This window comes from Anarhichas minor, unplaced genomic scaffold (assembly GCF_050575085.1).
Source record: "Anarhichas minor isolate MPS153535 unplaced genomic scaffold, ASM5057508v1 ptg000079l, whole genome shotgun sequence".
In the NCBI taxonomy this organism is placed as follows: domain Eukaryota; kingdom Metazoa; phylum Chordata; class Actinopteri; order Perciformes; family Anarhichadidae; genus Anarhichas; species Anarhichas minor.
Genome location: NW_027466525.1, coordinates 1,838,143 through 1,853,869, shown reverse-complemented (window position 1 = coordinate 1,853,869; position 15,727 = coordinate 1,838,143). Strand labels below are relative to the sequence as shown.

General features: G+C 44.4%; 3 protein-coding genes across 3 annotated transcripts; 2 read left to right on the top strand and 1 right to left on the bottom strand.

Moving 5' to 3' along the window:
* Window positions 1-711: 711 nt before the first annotated feature.
* Window positions 712-8,173, top strand: tnfaip8l2b (tumor necrosis factor, alpha-induced protein 8-like 2b). Its single transcript, XM_076081245.1, has 3 exons — window positions 712-1,082; window positions 5,846-6,174; window positions 6,889-8,173. The coding sequence occupies exons 2-3, from the start codon at window positions 5,857-5,859 to the stop codon at window positions 7,129-7,131; spliced, it is 561 nt and encodes a 186-aa protein (XP_075937360.1). The 5' UTR covers window positions 712-1,082; window positions 5,846-5,856; the 3' UTR covers window positions 7,132-8,173.
* lysmd1 (LysM, putative peptidoglycan-binding, domain containing 1) lies at window positions 7,695-11,575 on the bottom strand. Its single transcript, XM_076081244.1, has 3 exons — window positions 10,825-11,575; window positions 9,851-10,149; window positions 7,695-9,467 (listed from the first exon to the last, which is right to left on the bottom strand). Exons 1-3 carry the CDS (start codon window positions 10,969-10,971, stop codon window positions 9,272-9,274), a joined length of 642 nt encoding a protein of 213 aa, XP_075937359.1. The 5' UTR covers window positions 10,972-11,575; the 3' UTR covers window positions 7,695-9,271.
* A 33-nt stretch (window positions 11,576-11,608) lies between these two features.
* Window positions 11,609-14,274, top strand: scnm1 (sodium channel modifier 1). The gene is made up of 8 exons (XM_076081243.1): window positions 11,609-11,754; window positions 11,903-11,973; window positions 12,098-12,186; window positions 12,740-12,834; window positions 13,186-13,286; window positions 13,376-13,512; window positions 13,609-13,729; window positions 13,832-14,274. Exons 1-8 carry the CDS (start codon window positions 11,704-11,706, stop codon window positions 13,938-13,940), a joined length of 774 nt encoding a protein of 257 aa, XP_075937358.1. The 5' UTR covers window positions 11,609-11,703; the 3' UTR covers window positions 13,941-14,274.
* Window positions 14,275-15,727: the final 1,453 nt, after the last annotated feature.

The window sequence follows — 15,727 nt, the reverse complement described above, 5'->3', positions numbered from 1 at the left end:
CAAAATGCTGTCAAAACTTTCATTTCTAGTTGCAAACAGTCTGCATAGTTCCTCACCCGGAAAGTGGCAGAAAAATAAAGGTGCAGATGACCCGTGTTTGCCAAATACGGAAATCTTTACTTGACAAATGACGTAATTAACTTGGCAGATTCGCACCGGATTAAGATCACAGACGACCTCAGGAATCATTACAAAAGCAGACATCAGCGGCAGATGTTACACAGAAACATGCGGCGAGCTGCATGAAAGTATTGCGTCAGGTTGTCCATAAACTTGATATCGAAAAGCACCACAGGTCAGTAGGAGAGTTTAGTTTCAGTGCAGTCAGCTGGCTGTGATTGTGTGCACGTGTGTGTGTGTGTGTGTGTGTGTGTGTGTGTGTGTGTGTGTGTGTGTCAGACTGAGACACACTCCTGGCTACTCATTGTTTTCGTTCTACCCTGAATAGGTGACACACACACACGGGGAGGGACATGGAGCTCGGCCGCACTGACAGGAGCTGCATTCCAGGGCAGGTGAACACACACACACACACACACACGCACGCACGCACGCACACGCACACAAAAGGGGGGGGGGGGGGGGGTTGAGCCACTCCCCTTTCAACCGGCTGCATCCCTGGATTATTGCTAAATTCTTTCTGGGGTTTTCACTTGTCAGAACAAGCAGAGGCACAACGTCAGCAACACCGAGAAGAGACGGGACAGAATCAGAGAGAGCGCCGAGGTGTGAGGGGCAAAGAGAGAAATACAGCGGGGCTGGAGAGTTCGACTTTCAGAGGGAAACACAAAGATAGGAGAGAGAGCGAAAGAGAGAGCGAGAGAGAGAGACACACTAAGGGGTGTGTCAAAGCAATTTAGTTCCTCAAGGAAGTACAACTCAACATTATCTTAAGACAGGGTGACAGCACTGACAGAAGCGCTGCAGGAGGGCTACTTTTTTTTTTCTCTTTAGGTTTTTGGTTCTGCTCGTGGTGAAGATGAAGGGATCAATTTAAATCAACTCGGCCTGTGCTGTCAACCTGAGAGAGAGAGCAAAGAGAGAGAGAGAGAAAGAGATCTGACAGACCAGCAGCAACACAGGTAAGAGAACTTCTACCGCGTTCATGTGACAGCAAAGAAGAAAAGAATAATCCTCTCGGCCCAGATGTTATGTTCCTCCTTTATTGTTTGTTTGTTTGCGGAAACATTAAGAGTATGATTGGAACAAACTGTGTGACTTCTCTCCACTTCCCCATCTTGAGCTGGGAGTCATGCAGTCATGCTGGAACAAGCACAGTTGACAATGCACAGATGTTGCGCTCACACTTTTTGTTTGCCCGACACTTGGGGGGTTGCTCAACTCAACTCTGGAGACGGTGGACTTTCCCTTCCTCACTGATTTGAAGTAAAGTCATAGATAGACGTTGGGGGGGGGGGGGGGGGGAGACGGATTCTATGTGAGGCCCTCGGCTTGTAAACCAAGCCGACTTAAACCAACGTCTGTCTGTTTCACTTCCCGTTTGAGCAACGACTATCTGGGAGGGTTGTGCAATGTTGAGAGACAGACTGCAATATGTGGAGGATTTCAAAATACCTTCTTGTCTATTATTAAAAAAGCACATAAAACATAAGATTGGTCAAATGAAGAAGTCAACTAGCAAACTAACTGACACGAACCCAATGCTTACAGATTTGCATAAAGAATCCAATACGAGACTAAAGGAATAAAACATTAAGTGTTAAAGACGGAAACAAGACCTTCAGCGCGGTGGCCCCCAGTTCAAAAACGCACAGCGGAAGTGGCATTTCATCCTGACACATCCTGTTTAACTGTTACTCTTTAATCCTCTTTGGTTCATCACCAGGAGAAACTGAAAAGTTTCCACCTGTTAAACTACAACCACTGTAGCTCAGCGAGGACCTTTCAACAATGGCCTCCTTGTTTCCATCCGATTGAGTGGTATGGCTTTTTTTGTTGTTTTTTTCTGGAACATTCTCATTGTTCAATCTGATCAAAGGCTAAAAGAGACCTCAGCCCCCCCCCCCCCCTCTTGCTCATCCCGAGGTGATGAAAGTCAGTGAGGATGTCTATCTGTCGAGCTCAACGAGGCCCTGTAATGCGCTCTAATAACACAAGGCACATTTTGATCGGCTGAGTTAAGAGGGGCCTTCATGAATCCCCCTATACACACACACACACACACACACACACACACACACACACACACACACACACACACACACACACACACACACACACACACACACACACACACACACACACACACACACACACACACACACACACACACACACACACACACACACACACACAAAGAAGTCTCAAGAACACCTGGACGCAAAAAACAACCGGAAACCACTTTTTACTCTAAAAGAGCACGTCCACATACACATGTTCACACATGTTCACGAAAAAGCTGAGGCTCAATGCTGGAGTCATCTGAGGAATGCTAATATTTACCTCTCCTGCATTCCCGGATGGCTCCACCAATTAGCACTCTCCCTCTCTCTGACTGTCCATTAACCTAGAGTCTAAGGACTCCTCCCCTTCTGGCTGTATACGGATAGTTCCACCTCTGTTATTTTTCATTTTGCCCCATCGTCACATCTCACTCGGTATACGGGTGCTTGTCAACTCCAGTGGGCATAAGGGGGGGGGGGGGGGGGGGGGGGGGGGGGGGACGACAAACACTTGAACATGTAATGCAGTCACTCCCCGGTGGATGCAAATGACGAAGCGACCCTTAAAAGCCCTCTTCAATCCATCTGCACCAGAAAAGTGATGCTCAGCAATGGAAAGTGGCCTCGACGTGACCGACTGACTGACACCCATTACGCAAAAAGTGGTTTCATGGCGATGTGCTGCCGCGACACAGAAAGGTTTCAAGGCTCTCGTCAAACGGCCTCAATCTTCTGATGGATCCGCATAAAATAAACAATGTAGGAGCACAAAAGAAGTAAAAAAAAAAAGAGAAGCCAATCAGCCAGCGTTCTCCAGCTGAGGAGTCACATCCCACTGTGGGCCTGTCCCTCAAATCCCCGTCGTCTTTTTTAGCAAAATAAATGAGATTGAAGCATGAATGTGAAACAGCTATCACGCTGCTCCACTTCCATCATCACCATTAAGGGAAATTAATCTAATGAATGTTCTTTAATTCCCCGCGGGGAAGCCCAAGCTTTTGCAACAAAGAGAGCTATTAGAAGTCGTGACACTTGTTCGGAGTGAATGGCTGTGCACGTCAAATGGAACCTGGTGAGATATCCTATTAAAAAAAAAATAAAGTGAATGTTTGCTTATTATGGATGTTGCATGCTGGGAATTGGGGTTGCACATCGGGGACGGGGAGAAGCGCTGCCTATTTGCATGATACGATCGTTAATTCGAGCCGGATCACTTTCTCGTTTATCGGGGAGCCGCGGAGTCGTTTGCTCACATCGCTGACAGTGAATCATCGACAATATTTACAAGCATGGGAGAAACACATTAACGCAACCATTAGGCCGTCGTTTAGCTGATGGCTTATGGACAATATGCTGTTGCTAATGCACAGGGTATTTCAATAACAGAGTAACTGTCTGTTTTTTACCCTAAGCCGGTTATGAAGGTATAGAGTGCTGCAGGAATGAGTCAGCATCTTTGACCTTCTGGTTAACTCAATGGGCTTTTGGTTAGAAAAAAAAAAAAAGTCTGTGGCTAACACAAGATTAAGAGATTCAAACATTTTGTTCTACGACATAAAATACATCTGTAAATTTTTAAGCTTTTACATTTCTTCAACAAGGTGTGCTAACAGGTGTGCTAACAGGTGGCTAGCAGGTGGCTAGCAGGTGGCTAACAGGTGGCTAAATGAGACTACAAAAACGCCGACCAGTCCGCCTCGTTGCCTCGTTCACGTCAAGTTTGTTTATAGCCTATAACGTCAGCTTTTTACTTCTGCCGATTGTAGTCACACGTTAGAACTTTATCTTTCTGAACAAAACATTGAAGTATCATAAACTAAAGAATACCACAAAGCTGATTGTTAAATCCAGTGCAAACACCCATTCTCCTTTTAATCGAGGTAACCAGTGCGATGCTGAACTTCAGGGTTGGCATACAAAAAAAAAAAAACCACGTCATCTCTGCAGCACTCCATCGGGTTCAGGGTGCTCACTTTCTGCTCCGGCCCCGCCACTGATGCAATCTGGGATCAGCAGGCATGGACCTGCCTCAGCTATGCAGCCTGCTCCTCTCACAATACTTGTCCACACAGGCCAGAAGTGGGATTTAGAGCACTGAAAGTTACAGCTGAAAGGTGCTCAGCAAACTGTTTGAACACTCCGGGTCTATAAAAAATGTGTGAACGCGAGGGCAGAACACACAGGAAGTGGGAGAGGACACACGGAAGTCTCAGTGGCACTGATGCATGCGAGAGAGATACTGTACGTCTTTGTCGACTCTGTCTCGCTCATCGCAAATACTTCGGACTGAGGAGCAGTGGGAGTCAAGAATGTAAAATAAGACATGCATTGTTCTTTGTGTGTTTGTGGGATTGGAGATACAACAAGTACCAAGTACTCTACAAGGACATGTATTTGCTTCATGTATTGTCAGAGTCATGTTACTCTGATCCTTTCAGCCTTTATTCACCTCTCTAATTCTCTCAACTAAATCAAACGTAAATGTAGTTTTCCTCTGAATGATTCACTCAGAATCTGCCTGCTTTTATGTTAGAGATCAGGGGGGGGCGGGGGGGGGATTAAACACAATTAAAATGGAATTAATTCTAACTGTGTAGACAGTCGAGGATAAACAGTGGATTTTGTAGCTGTGTCATTGCCTGCAGCATGCATGCTGATGACCTCCCACGGGGGCTTCTCTGTGATGGATGCTAGGTGTGGTTAAAGTCTCGGTGGATAAATTAAAAGCCTCTGTGGGTCTCTTGCGTGGTGTGCTTTTCCCTTTTGGCATCGTATGTTCACGGCAGATACAAAAACAAACACACGCTGGAACTAAAGTTACAGAAAAGCAGTGTTTTCTAACCGACACGATGCGCTGTGTTTTTATAGCGTTAGTAAATAACTCAACCAGCACTTTCATTTCCATAAATGAACAAATATTTGAGCTTCGACTGTTAAGTGTGTCACTGATATGTGCTTGTGTGTGAGCGGTGTCTGGACAAGTGGCAATCTGAAGGTTGGAGAGTCTAAGTCATGACTGGAGGGTTCGCCGGTTTCAAATCCCCAGATCATGTGGGACATGTGGATCAGAGAGGTGAACATATGTCGCCCTCCCGAGCCGCCACAACAACAAACGGTTGGCCCTCGAACGCAGCACTTAACCTCCGACTACTCCACTGGAGCTGCTCGCTGTCTGCCAGCGAAAGAGCGGCAACCAGATGTGGAAACGTTGTTCTTCCTCTTCTTTTTAAGGCCGCGGGGTCTATAAATATCTTCATTATTTTTGGTTGAGTGGGAACTCTCCTCTTACATGGAGCACTTTTGTATTCATGCAGTGGAAAAATAATCTGCAGAAAGAGACAAATTCTAAATGTTACACACCAGTGAGCTCTCACAATCCACTCAGAGAAAAGCTGAGCTGGCAAATGTTCAATTGTTTTTATTTGATGTGCAGTTTGCTAATGTCAGTCATGTATTAGCGTGGTGGGGGTTTCTGGCACAACCTCCCCTACGTCCAAGGTGCATGGAGAAGAGAACTCCAGCGACACTTCTAGTATAAAGAACCACTTTATGGCCTTCAGTCCTAATGTTTGAAACTATTTGCTACATCTAGCACTTTAGTTTTAATCGCCAAACTGTCTCTGGACACAACTTGAAAAATGTTTCTTTCTTCTCCCTCACAGTTCAGGCAACCATGGACGCCTTCAGCTCCAAGGACATGGCCTTGAGGGCGCAGAAGAAGATCCTCAGCTCCATGGCCACCAAAAGCTCCGTCCAAATGTTCATCGACGACACCACCAGCGAGATCCTGGACGACCTGTACCGCGTCTCCAAGGAGTACTCGGGCAATAAGTCGGAGGCCCAGAAGGTGATCAAAGACCTGATCAAGATCGCCGTGAAGATCGGCCTGCTGTTCAGGAACAACCGTTTCAGCACGGAGGAGCTGGGAGTGGCCACGGACTTTAAGAGGAAGCTGCACCAGGGGGCCATGACGGCTATCAGCTTCTACGAGGTGCGTTTCCACGTGAAATGAAAGCGCTTTTCTCTGACATGGATTAATCAATAAATAGATAAATCACATCGGGATAAGGACAACCGAGTCCTTTAAAACTGATGCGGTGAAAATAAACACCGATATAGTCTTTCTATTCTGTATTCAAGAGTCAACATGCACGCGGCTCAACATTGTCATCTAGTCATTTAAGTGCAACTATGCAAACAATTACTTAACGCCATGTTATTTTATTGGGAAACAAAACAACGTGGCAACGGCCGTAATCCAAGTTGGCGATGGCGAAATCGCTGAACTCAAGGTTTCAAAACATCCGTCCACAAAGCGATGGGTGTCACCACGATGACTGTAGACTACATGAAGCCATCATGACATGAGATACGAGTTCCTCCTTCACTCTCACAAACTCCGTCGCTCTCTCACAGCCCCCCAAGAGCTAACTAGCTAGCTAGCCCGGCTACCGGCATCAAAACTGGAAGTCAACGGTAAAGTAACAAAGCCCGCCTCTTGCTCGATTGGCTGGGCCAAGTGTGACATTGGCGAATGGTGCGACTCCACACCTGGCACTAAACACTTTAGAATATTTAAACTTTTATGTCTCAAAACTTCCAGAAAAACTCCCCTTTCCGATGAGTCAAATACAGATATCTGAGATGAACCTCGTACTAATAACGTTCTTACATTTTGTTTGTTTGTTCCCCCCGACTGCTGCAGGTGGACTTCACCTTTGACAAAGCCGTGATGGAAGAACTCCTGACCAGCTGCAGGGATCTGCTGCTGAAGCTGGTCAACACCCACCTCACCCCCAAATCCCACGGCCGCATCAACCACGTCTTCAACCATTACTCGGACCCGGAGCTCCTGACCAAGCTGTACGAGCCCAGCGGCCCCTTCAGACCCAACCTCACCAGGATCTGCAAAGGACTCAACAAACTGTTGGAGGACGGGACAATATGACCTAGAAACAGACACTGGGAGATCAACGGGCATTACGCATCCAAGACTGGTCTTAATGCTGCGGAGGACTGGCAACGCAAGACAAGTGACCCAAGAACAAAGCCGCTGCCACATGGTTCTTAAAGAACGTGTGGGATACAAACACAGCTGGTGGACTTATTCCTCAAGTTTTTATAGGTGATATATAGTGTATATTGTAATGTTGTCTCTTCAGACAAAGTTCAGATCAAACTTGAATATAAAGCGGTTTATTCTACATCAGCTGTTGTATTAGATTAAGAATAGTCATCTCGTGTAAATACTTGAGACCTTGAAATGTTTCATTGTGAACTACTGATGTTGTGTCTGCAGAGGAGGAGGAGTGCATAAAGAGAGCGCAGTGGGAGCGCTGCCACTGTAACACTGCACTGCCCTCTGGTGGTCCAGCGCAGCGTCTTTACTGAGGCGGCAGCAAGACAATAAAGAACATGACCACCTGGTAGACGAGTAATTAACGCTTTGCAGGCTCTGCTTCAACACACGTTTAGAAGCATGAACAAAAACACTGGACTCTTAAAACGGTGTTGACTGAACGAGCTTCAATGTTAATCCTTTAATTTGTGTTTTTCTGAACATTGAATCACAGACAGTGGCTGAGATTAAGACAAGTGTTATTCTTTGGTTTTACATTACACAAGACAATGAAAATCAACAGAGACGGCCGGACACGCTACCAAATATAACTTAGCGTTTAAATTACTTTTATATTTTCTTATTTGTTTGAGCGATAACGAGGAGGAAAGTTAGTTAAACTATAAAGTTACAGAAAGAGGTTTTGAAATATCAAGTGCTTTTCAGAGTCAACAGTTTCTGTGCCGGCACACACACACACACACACACACACGCACACGCACACGCACACGCACACGCACACACACACACGCACACGCACACGCACATGCACACGGGATCAAAACATTTCTTACATTCTAAAATGAACTAATACGAAACTATAAAAAAATGCACATAAATAATAAAGATTTTTCTCAAAATACGCTCTAAAGGATTTGCCACTTGTTGTACTTTTCACTACATTGTCGTTTATATTCTTCAGCAGTAACAAAGAGAACTTTGTGCTCTTAATATTTCAGTGAACATGATTCATATTCTTGCCTCGGCTGAAAGGCTTCAGTCTGAAAACTTGGCCGACGTTTGCAGCGTCAGGCTGTGAGGTATAGCGTCACACTGGGACCGCTGGTTGAGTTGACCGTATGAAGAGTCATGTGACTGAACCAGCCTGTGACTGTCATTCTTACATTTCACGCTCGCTCGTGAAAACAAGCCAAACACGGCTACGGGCCACATGAAGCTCTTCATGAGCTACAATCCAACCTTTTTTACTTCTGACAGCTAACTTGAAGAAATGAAAGTAGCAGAGAGCTCCTCACAGCACCGCGTTGTACATCGTCAATAACAGACATAACTCCCGTCTTAATTTCATGGTCATTTTAAAAACGTTCCATTTCAGTCCTGCTATCCAAAGGAAGCCTCTGGTGCTGCGTTGGCCTTCCTCGTCACTTTGGTAAACAAAGCTAACTAGAAGCCAGAGAGTCCTGAACAGCTGCTGTACCGACACACTCGCACCGCAAACGAGACACGAGCATTTATCATTCACAATTGTGAAAAAAATATATATAAACTATGCAACCCACTCCTCATTAAAATAATATCGGTTTGCCTTTTATTGGCCTAGTTTTCTGTAGTCATAGTTAAATCTGCTGTGTGCTTGCTGGTCCGCCAACACCGTCAAACGTTACGTGAGAAAGGGGGCGGGATGTCTGTGACTTTGAAACAAAACGACTTTGCGTCATCGTTTAACCTTCAGCAAGCCACTCAAACAGGTAGAGCTACTTGCTGGAGGCCCCTGATCTACTGTCAACAAATAAATGAGAAGGCTACATACGTGCATTATTCGTTGTAAAAGACAGTGTAACGTCCCATTGTATAACGGTCTACATTATATGGCTGAAACGTCCATACGGCAGCAGGATCACTGAGACTGTTCCTTTGTCTGCGATGCTCAATTATACGGCTGAACCCTGCGACGTGGCTTTCCGAGAGCGTTTCCTTTAATGATCACAGAGACAGCAGCAACAACATGTCACAGCTGGAAGATCTCGTCCTCCCTGTCTCTCAGTGAGCGATTGGTGTGTTTGGTGTTGCTCAGAGGCACCGCCACATATGACGCCTGCTGCTGCTGCTGCTGCGCTCTGGAAGACAAAACGGCGCTCTGCGACCTTTCAAACGTCCGCCAGTCCGATGTCCCGCTGGTGCAAGCTGCTTCTATGGCCGCAACCCTGTGAAGAATGAACGGATGGAGAAGAAGATGAGAAGTCTGAGGGCCGACGTGATTCACACAGTCAGCCTGCATTCATCTTTGCCAGCTGTCGATTGTATTTGAACAGAGCGCCTCTTGCTCTGAGAGTATGAATCCTGCTAAAATATCAAACAGGTCTCCTGTAACTTACACTCATATGTAACATGCATTGACATTTATATTTTTCAGTCGCAAAATGTGTCTGCTAAAGTGCTGGAAGTGGTTCATAACGATGACGAGGCAAAGGGAGATGGAAGGTGTGTGTTCAGCGTTTGACTCGTACCACAGCCAGCAGCAGCTGGTGTGTATTTAGAAGTTACATAAATAAACAACAGGTAAGCAGTGAGAGCCGGGCAGTCCTACCTCTTCTCTGCGTCCTGGCATCCTTTGACGGCAGCACGCTTGGACTGACTTATCAAGCCATCCAGCCGTTTAAAGAACTCCACTGGAGTGAGGTCCGACGTCCCGTCTTTGTCGTCGTTGTGCTTCCTCTCAGAGGAGCTCCCCGTGAGCCCAGAGCCGGCTACGTCACGGTCCTCTCCAACCAAATGCACCCAGTTACTACAGTGGTCCGGGTCCGACAGCACGGGGATCCACAGGGACTTCTTCAGGAATATCGACTCGTTGGTGTACAGCCGGTTGGCTCTTTTGATTAGCTCCATCTGTAAAAAAAGTTACATCATCAGTTCCAAACATGACTAAAGTCTCACGTAAAAAATATGAAAGTTCAGAGCAACTTTTTTACTAAAATCACCAGCAGGACAGCACACCAATTAATTCATGCAAATTGAATACATAATTTCCTTAAATCATAAGTGCTGTGCTGCTTGTGATTTTGGATATTTAATTTCACTGAACCACAATAAAACATTTAAAAGAAAGACAGCAAGAAAAAATGTAACGCATAAAGTCGTTAAAACGATATTAAATGTTAATTTTGAACATCAGAATATAGCAAATCATGGATATCTTTTAAATCACTTCTTCAAACACATTTTTACAGACTGGCTTTTATGTGACGTCGTCGCTTTACTGTTTTATTTGTTGATTTTACTAAATTATTTATATATATATATATATTTATATATTAGTTTATTTTTATTGAATAAACTGTCTCACTGAGCTCATTACTTCCTTGTTTTTGCTGCTTTTGTCTGTCAAAGCACTTTATAACTCTGTTTTTAAAGGTGTTACATAAATAAAGTTATTATTATTATTATTATTATCCCATTAGGAGGCAGGATATTACAATATCATACATCTCCAATGTCAGTTTTTAGGCCTAAATGTAATGCTGAGAAGAGAAACAGACACTAACTTAAGTAGTGAATACTTACAGAGACTCCATACTTCAGGGACAGGCCTTGCAGTGTGTCTTCTGGCTGAATGTTGTGTTCAACGAGTCTCTGTCGAACCGGAGAAAGCGGAGACCGGACCAAACTCCCGTAAGACCTCGTGCGGCTCCCGTTAAGTGGGCCGGACATGGTCGTGAACCACTTGGCGTCAAGTTGGCGAAACCGAGCAAAACTCCTAAAACCTTAAACTTTCATGTTATTCACATCGTAAGAATACTGGCTGCCATTAGTTACCATGGCTGCCAGAGTTCCGTCAATCCCATGAGTCGTCACATGCGTTGCATTCATGAATAATTTGAATATCCGGTACAAATCGAGGCCGTGAAACAGTATTAATCCATTTGCCACGCGGCGATTGAATATTTCTGCTCATTTGACTGTTTCCTGAGCGTTAGACACACACGACTTGTCGTAAATTACATATATATATCGGCACTAACGTTTCAATATACTATATTGTATATATATGTATTGACCAAGCGAAGGCAGAATATAGTAAATGGATTTGCCTAGTTAATACGTTATCGTGGCTGTATGCCTCTGTAAATTAAGAGAAACAAGAAGAAATCGGTGATCTTTGCCAAACTCTGAAATCAAAAAATGTACCATCTAAAAACTGGGGTGAACCACATATTTCAAACATGAATATTATACTTTCCCATTTTCTTTTTCGATCAGGAACGCAACATTGCTATCATGATTTAGCAGTGGGTGTCCAGTAGGAGGCAGTAATGCAACTAAAAAAAAAGAATGCCACTACCGTTTATAAACCCAAAGAAGAAGAAGAAGAGGAAGTAGCTACCAGGCAGTTATGCTAACCTGTTATTGACATCTGTTTTCAGACTGTCAATCATAACAATCATGTCTTTTAAAAGAGAAGGTGATGACAAGAGTCAGCTAAACATACTTCAGGTACCATTTTACTTTATTTTTTGCCTTTGTAGAATATATTCACTATGTTATTCATGTTGTTATGGTTAGCATCCTGCTAGCTAACTGCATTAGCCACCTGTAGTGTGACAGATACATCTTTTGAAACTGTAATAAAATTGTGTTTCAGAAACGTCGCGTAGCAGATCTTCTGTCTAATTTCATCCCAGAAGATGAAGCGGCTCTGATGAAAAACGGAAGGTGAAATTAACTTTAACACACCGACATGTTTTGTGTAGAAAGTCTTGTAACTTTATGTTGTTGATGGCTGCACAGTTACAAACTACATGAAGTTTAAATCCAGCCTGTTTATTTGCTTTTCTAGATACACGTGCGTTGTGTGCTCTTACCGTCCGGTGTTTGATACGGTCGATACGCTGACGGTCCACAGGAACGGGAAAAGGCATCTGGAAGGTGAGACGTCGGAAGAGCCACTCCTATTTATCATGTTCACTTCATTCCACAGGTTATTCTGTGGACAAAGGGGTTAGGCCTCCTTTTCTACTTAATGGTAAAACTGGACTTGATATCCCCACATCATTTAAAGGAATAACAAACTAAGCCTTAATGTGAAATGTGCTGCTCATCAGTGAATGAATGCGATAGCTGATTTCCAACAGTAGTCACCGTGATTTTATTATTATGCTGAATCAATGAAGAGGCTGTTTATGCATAACATAACCAGAATGCAGAAAATACATTAAACTCCTGATGAGTCAAGTCACTCTCACTTCATCACAATGATTTTTTAAAAATCATAAAATCCAATATTAGCATAAAGCTGACCAGCTTATTGGTTTGCAACATTGCCCATGTTGGAATAATACAACCAGAAAGCACAGCTACACAACTACGGTGTAAATGATGTGGCAAATGATCTGATGTATGTACTGTTATATTTTCTTAAAGTAATTATCAGTGGCATATAAAATAGACATTATTGTTTTGTTGTGTTGCATTTCGTCAGGATTAAAAGCATTCTATGGCAAGAAAGCACGGCTGAAGGATGAAAGGACAAAACGGCTCCACGAAAACTACGTCCAGGCTGAAGACACGCGGCAGGTTGGTGACTAACTGTTGCTGTTTGTGTGGAAAAGTTGTTTCTGGGACGACAGACGGGAGTCGAGTCTGATCATCCAACAGGCAGAAGGTCAATGAATCATCACTGGAGAAGAACAAAGTGAGCTGAACAAACGTAGTCTTTCTTTGTCTGGCTGACACCGTTGAGCCGTGTTGTTGTTGTCTTGTGTTGAAGGCAGTTTTTAGCCCCAGTGTGACTTCCACATGACTCTGACAGATGACATTATTCTGTCTGCTGTGGAAAAGATAAACAACACTTGACGGAGCATTTAGTAGAGCTGACCTCTCTCTCGCTCTCTCTCTACAATTCCACATGCATTGTTTTGTTTTTAGGAACCATCCTGTTCAGCTCCTTTACTGGCACAAACACGGAGGCTGACGCATCACGCTTTATTGAAGACCGTACCATATAACAGCTGCCATACAAAAACCAGGTGAGTGAGTTGGGTTTTTTAATACATCTAAAGTCCCACAAATATTTAAAATACACCATTTTTAACGTGAATCTATTATTATTTTCAAGCACGAAATCTGAAAAGGAACCGCTGAGCACTGGCTCAGAAATCAGCTGCAAGTCTTCCAGCAAAACGGGATCGGAACAAGAAAACGCATGTCGGAAATCTGAAGTTTCAAACAGTTTATCACAAAAACCTTCAGCAGGTGAAGTCCAGAGGAACTCTTTAATGTTCAGACGTTGTTGAGGAGAACCCTGCTCCCAGTGTGCTCTAATTGAGGGCATGTTTTTGTCACCTGTAGGCGATGAAGGCTCGCATCCATCAGAAGACATAAAAGAAGCTGCGGGTGCAGGGACACAGGAGGCGGAGCCTATAACGGCCCAGAGGAGGAGAGAGCTGGAGCACTATCTCAAACTGAAAAGGTACAGGCGTTGTGCGTCATCACTAGTGGAAGTCAGCTCAGTATATATTTAACTGTACCAACATGGTGGCGCTCCTTTCATCTTGCTTCGTCTATTTCTTAGTGACGGCTGGCTGAAGGACCGGAGCGGCCAGTGGGTGAGAGACGAGAACGTGGAGTTTGATTCGGACGAGGAGGAGCCTGCTTCCTGCAAGTCACCGAGGAAGGACTAAGAACTGTGGGAAAACACAGCTTAACTTGTAGCACAGTGGTGCATTCAGAGGCCACGGTGCTGTTTGAAGCAGCCACAGCGCCGTGTTCTATTCATCAACCTTTGTTCTCCGGTGCTGATTCTTCAGCGCCTGTGTGATGTTGGGACTCACTTTGTTTTAATAGAAGCCGGCTGGTCACCAGTGATCATCGGTTGCTGCTCTTGATGCTTTTATTGTGCCAGGAAACTCACAATTTTAGGAAAAGTTATTTTCACACAGCTTATTTTGTACATTATTACATAAGAGCCACAACAAATAAAATAAAATAAATAATAATAAACTACACAAATTGTCCCTCAAATTTTTTGCATTAAATCATACTGGGATGTTGGCTTGATTGGATGTGGCACAGCCCTACCTAGAACATCTTCCACCAGCCGCCACTGCTATTTAGTGTGCCAGAAAAAAGTTTCAGTACGTCCCAATACGTAGTATGTCAAATGCAGGATGCCAAAACATTTTTGCAGTTTGCAAGCCAGCATGCTTTTCCGGCTATTCGTACCCACAATCCTTTGCACAGCAGATATGTGAGCATGAGGGTCAAAGTTCAAGGTGCCATGTTATGAGAGAGTATGTGTGTCCCAATTGAATGCATTCTGCATGAACCAGTACGTACTTTGTGAGGATAGTTACAGTATGAACTCAAAGTAACTACAGAACAAGAGATTTTCATCACCTTTTTATTGTCTATTACATTTCACCCCCCTTTCACTTGAGCTCCAGCTCCTCTGTTAGGCCTCCTCAGTCACACAGCCTGTCGGTGCTAATCTGGGTAGCGGAGCCACCGGTTGGCATTCTTCACAGGGTGTTCGTTCAGCGCTGCTCGCAGCACACGGTTGGTATGAATTGGATAACACCGCCAGGGTCAGCGGGACTTAGCGTGGGTTAGTTTCTGATGACACCGCTAATATGTGTCGAAAAGCACGCGCACTTCATTAGTTTGGAGCCGAGAGCGTCACCACCAGAAGGCCCTTAATAATCTCCCCCTTGTTGTGGAGACTCGTTGGCAGAATGACACGAGAACACTTGTGAAATGCTTTGAAGTCAAATAACCAACGTTTAACTTCTGGTGACCTTTAATATCACACCTGCCATTTCACTTATAGGCCTACTACTTTCATATACGTGTGACACAAACCTGGATATATAAAAAAAGAGAGAAACAGAACGTAATTACAATAAAAGCGTCTGTCTCAGCATGCACAGCACCCAGCATTACTAAAATAGACGGTCAAAGAGGAGAGAAACTCTCAGAATAGTTTGTGGCGAGGCATCGCCGACTCTAAATCATCTCAAGGTGCCAAATGTCAGCGAAGCCCGAATGGCTTTCAAAGATGTGACCTTTCAGAAGTCTGGCTTTCTGCGTTTTATGCGACGGTCGTGTCAAGATTGACATTAAGTCGGAGCGCTTCAAAGAAAATGAGGGAAAAGTAGGAGGAAGAAATGAAAGAGGAGGCAGTGAAAGGATCCTCGGAGGTTAGCAGCTGTTAGTGTTCATAAAACTCTGTGGGTGCAACCCTCTTCAAGTTGGCTCTTGTATATTTGGAACAAGGTAACTCAAGCCCAGCGGACGCGGTTACGGGTCCCATCAGGGTTCAGGGGTAAAAATAGCTCAGGTGCTCGAGGGGAGTCAGACGATCAGGAGCGACTTTAAAGGGATTAAAGCGCTGCGACTCTTTACGTGAAGGGTTCAGCCCTGAAATGCTGCAGTATTTGTCAATTCAAGGGGGGAAATGATCACGTAAAGT

Bases quoted from the DNA above. Each gene is read 5' to 3' on its own strand.
- tnfaip8l2b (XM_076081245.1), top strand. From the start codon at position 5,857: ATGGACGCCTTCAGCTCCAAGGACATGGCCTTGAGGGCGCAGAAGAAG. The intron at 6,175-6,888 runs GTGCGTTTCCAC...CGACTGCTGCAG, and splicing joins CGGCTATCAGCTTCTACGAG to GTGGACTTCACCTTTGACAA.
- lysmd1 (XM_076081244.1), bottom strand. From the start codon at position 10,971: ATGTCCGGCCCACTTAACGGGAGCCGCACGAGGTCTTACGGGAGTTTG. The intron at 10,150-10,824 runs GTAAGTATTCAC...CTTTTTTTACAG, and splicing joins CCCTGAAGTATGGAGTCTCT to ATGGAGCTAATCAAAAGAGC. The intron at 9,468-9,850 runs GTAGGACTGCCC...CATTCTTCACAG, and splicing joins TGCCAGGACGCAGAGAAGAG to GGTTGCGGCCATAGAAGCAG.
- scnm1 (XM_076081243.1), top strand. From the start codon at position 11,704: ATGTCTTTTAAAAGAGAAGGTGATGACAAGAGTCAGCTAAACATACTT. The intron at 11,755-11,902 runs GTACCATTTTAC...ATTGTGTTTCAG, and splicing joins GTCAGCTAAACATACTTCAG to AAACGTCGCGTAGCAGATCT. The intron at 11,974-12,097 runs GTGAAATTAACT...TTGCTTTTCTAG, and splicing joins GCTCTGATGAAAAACGGAAG to ATACACGTGCGTTGTGTGCT.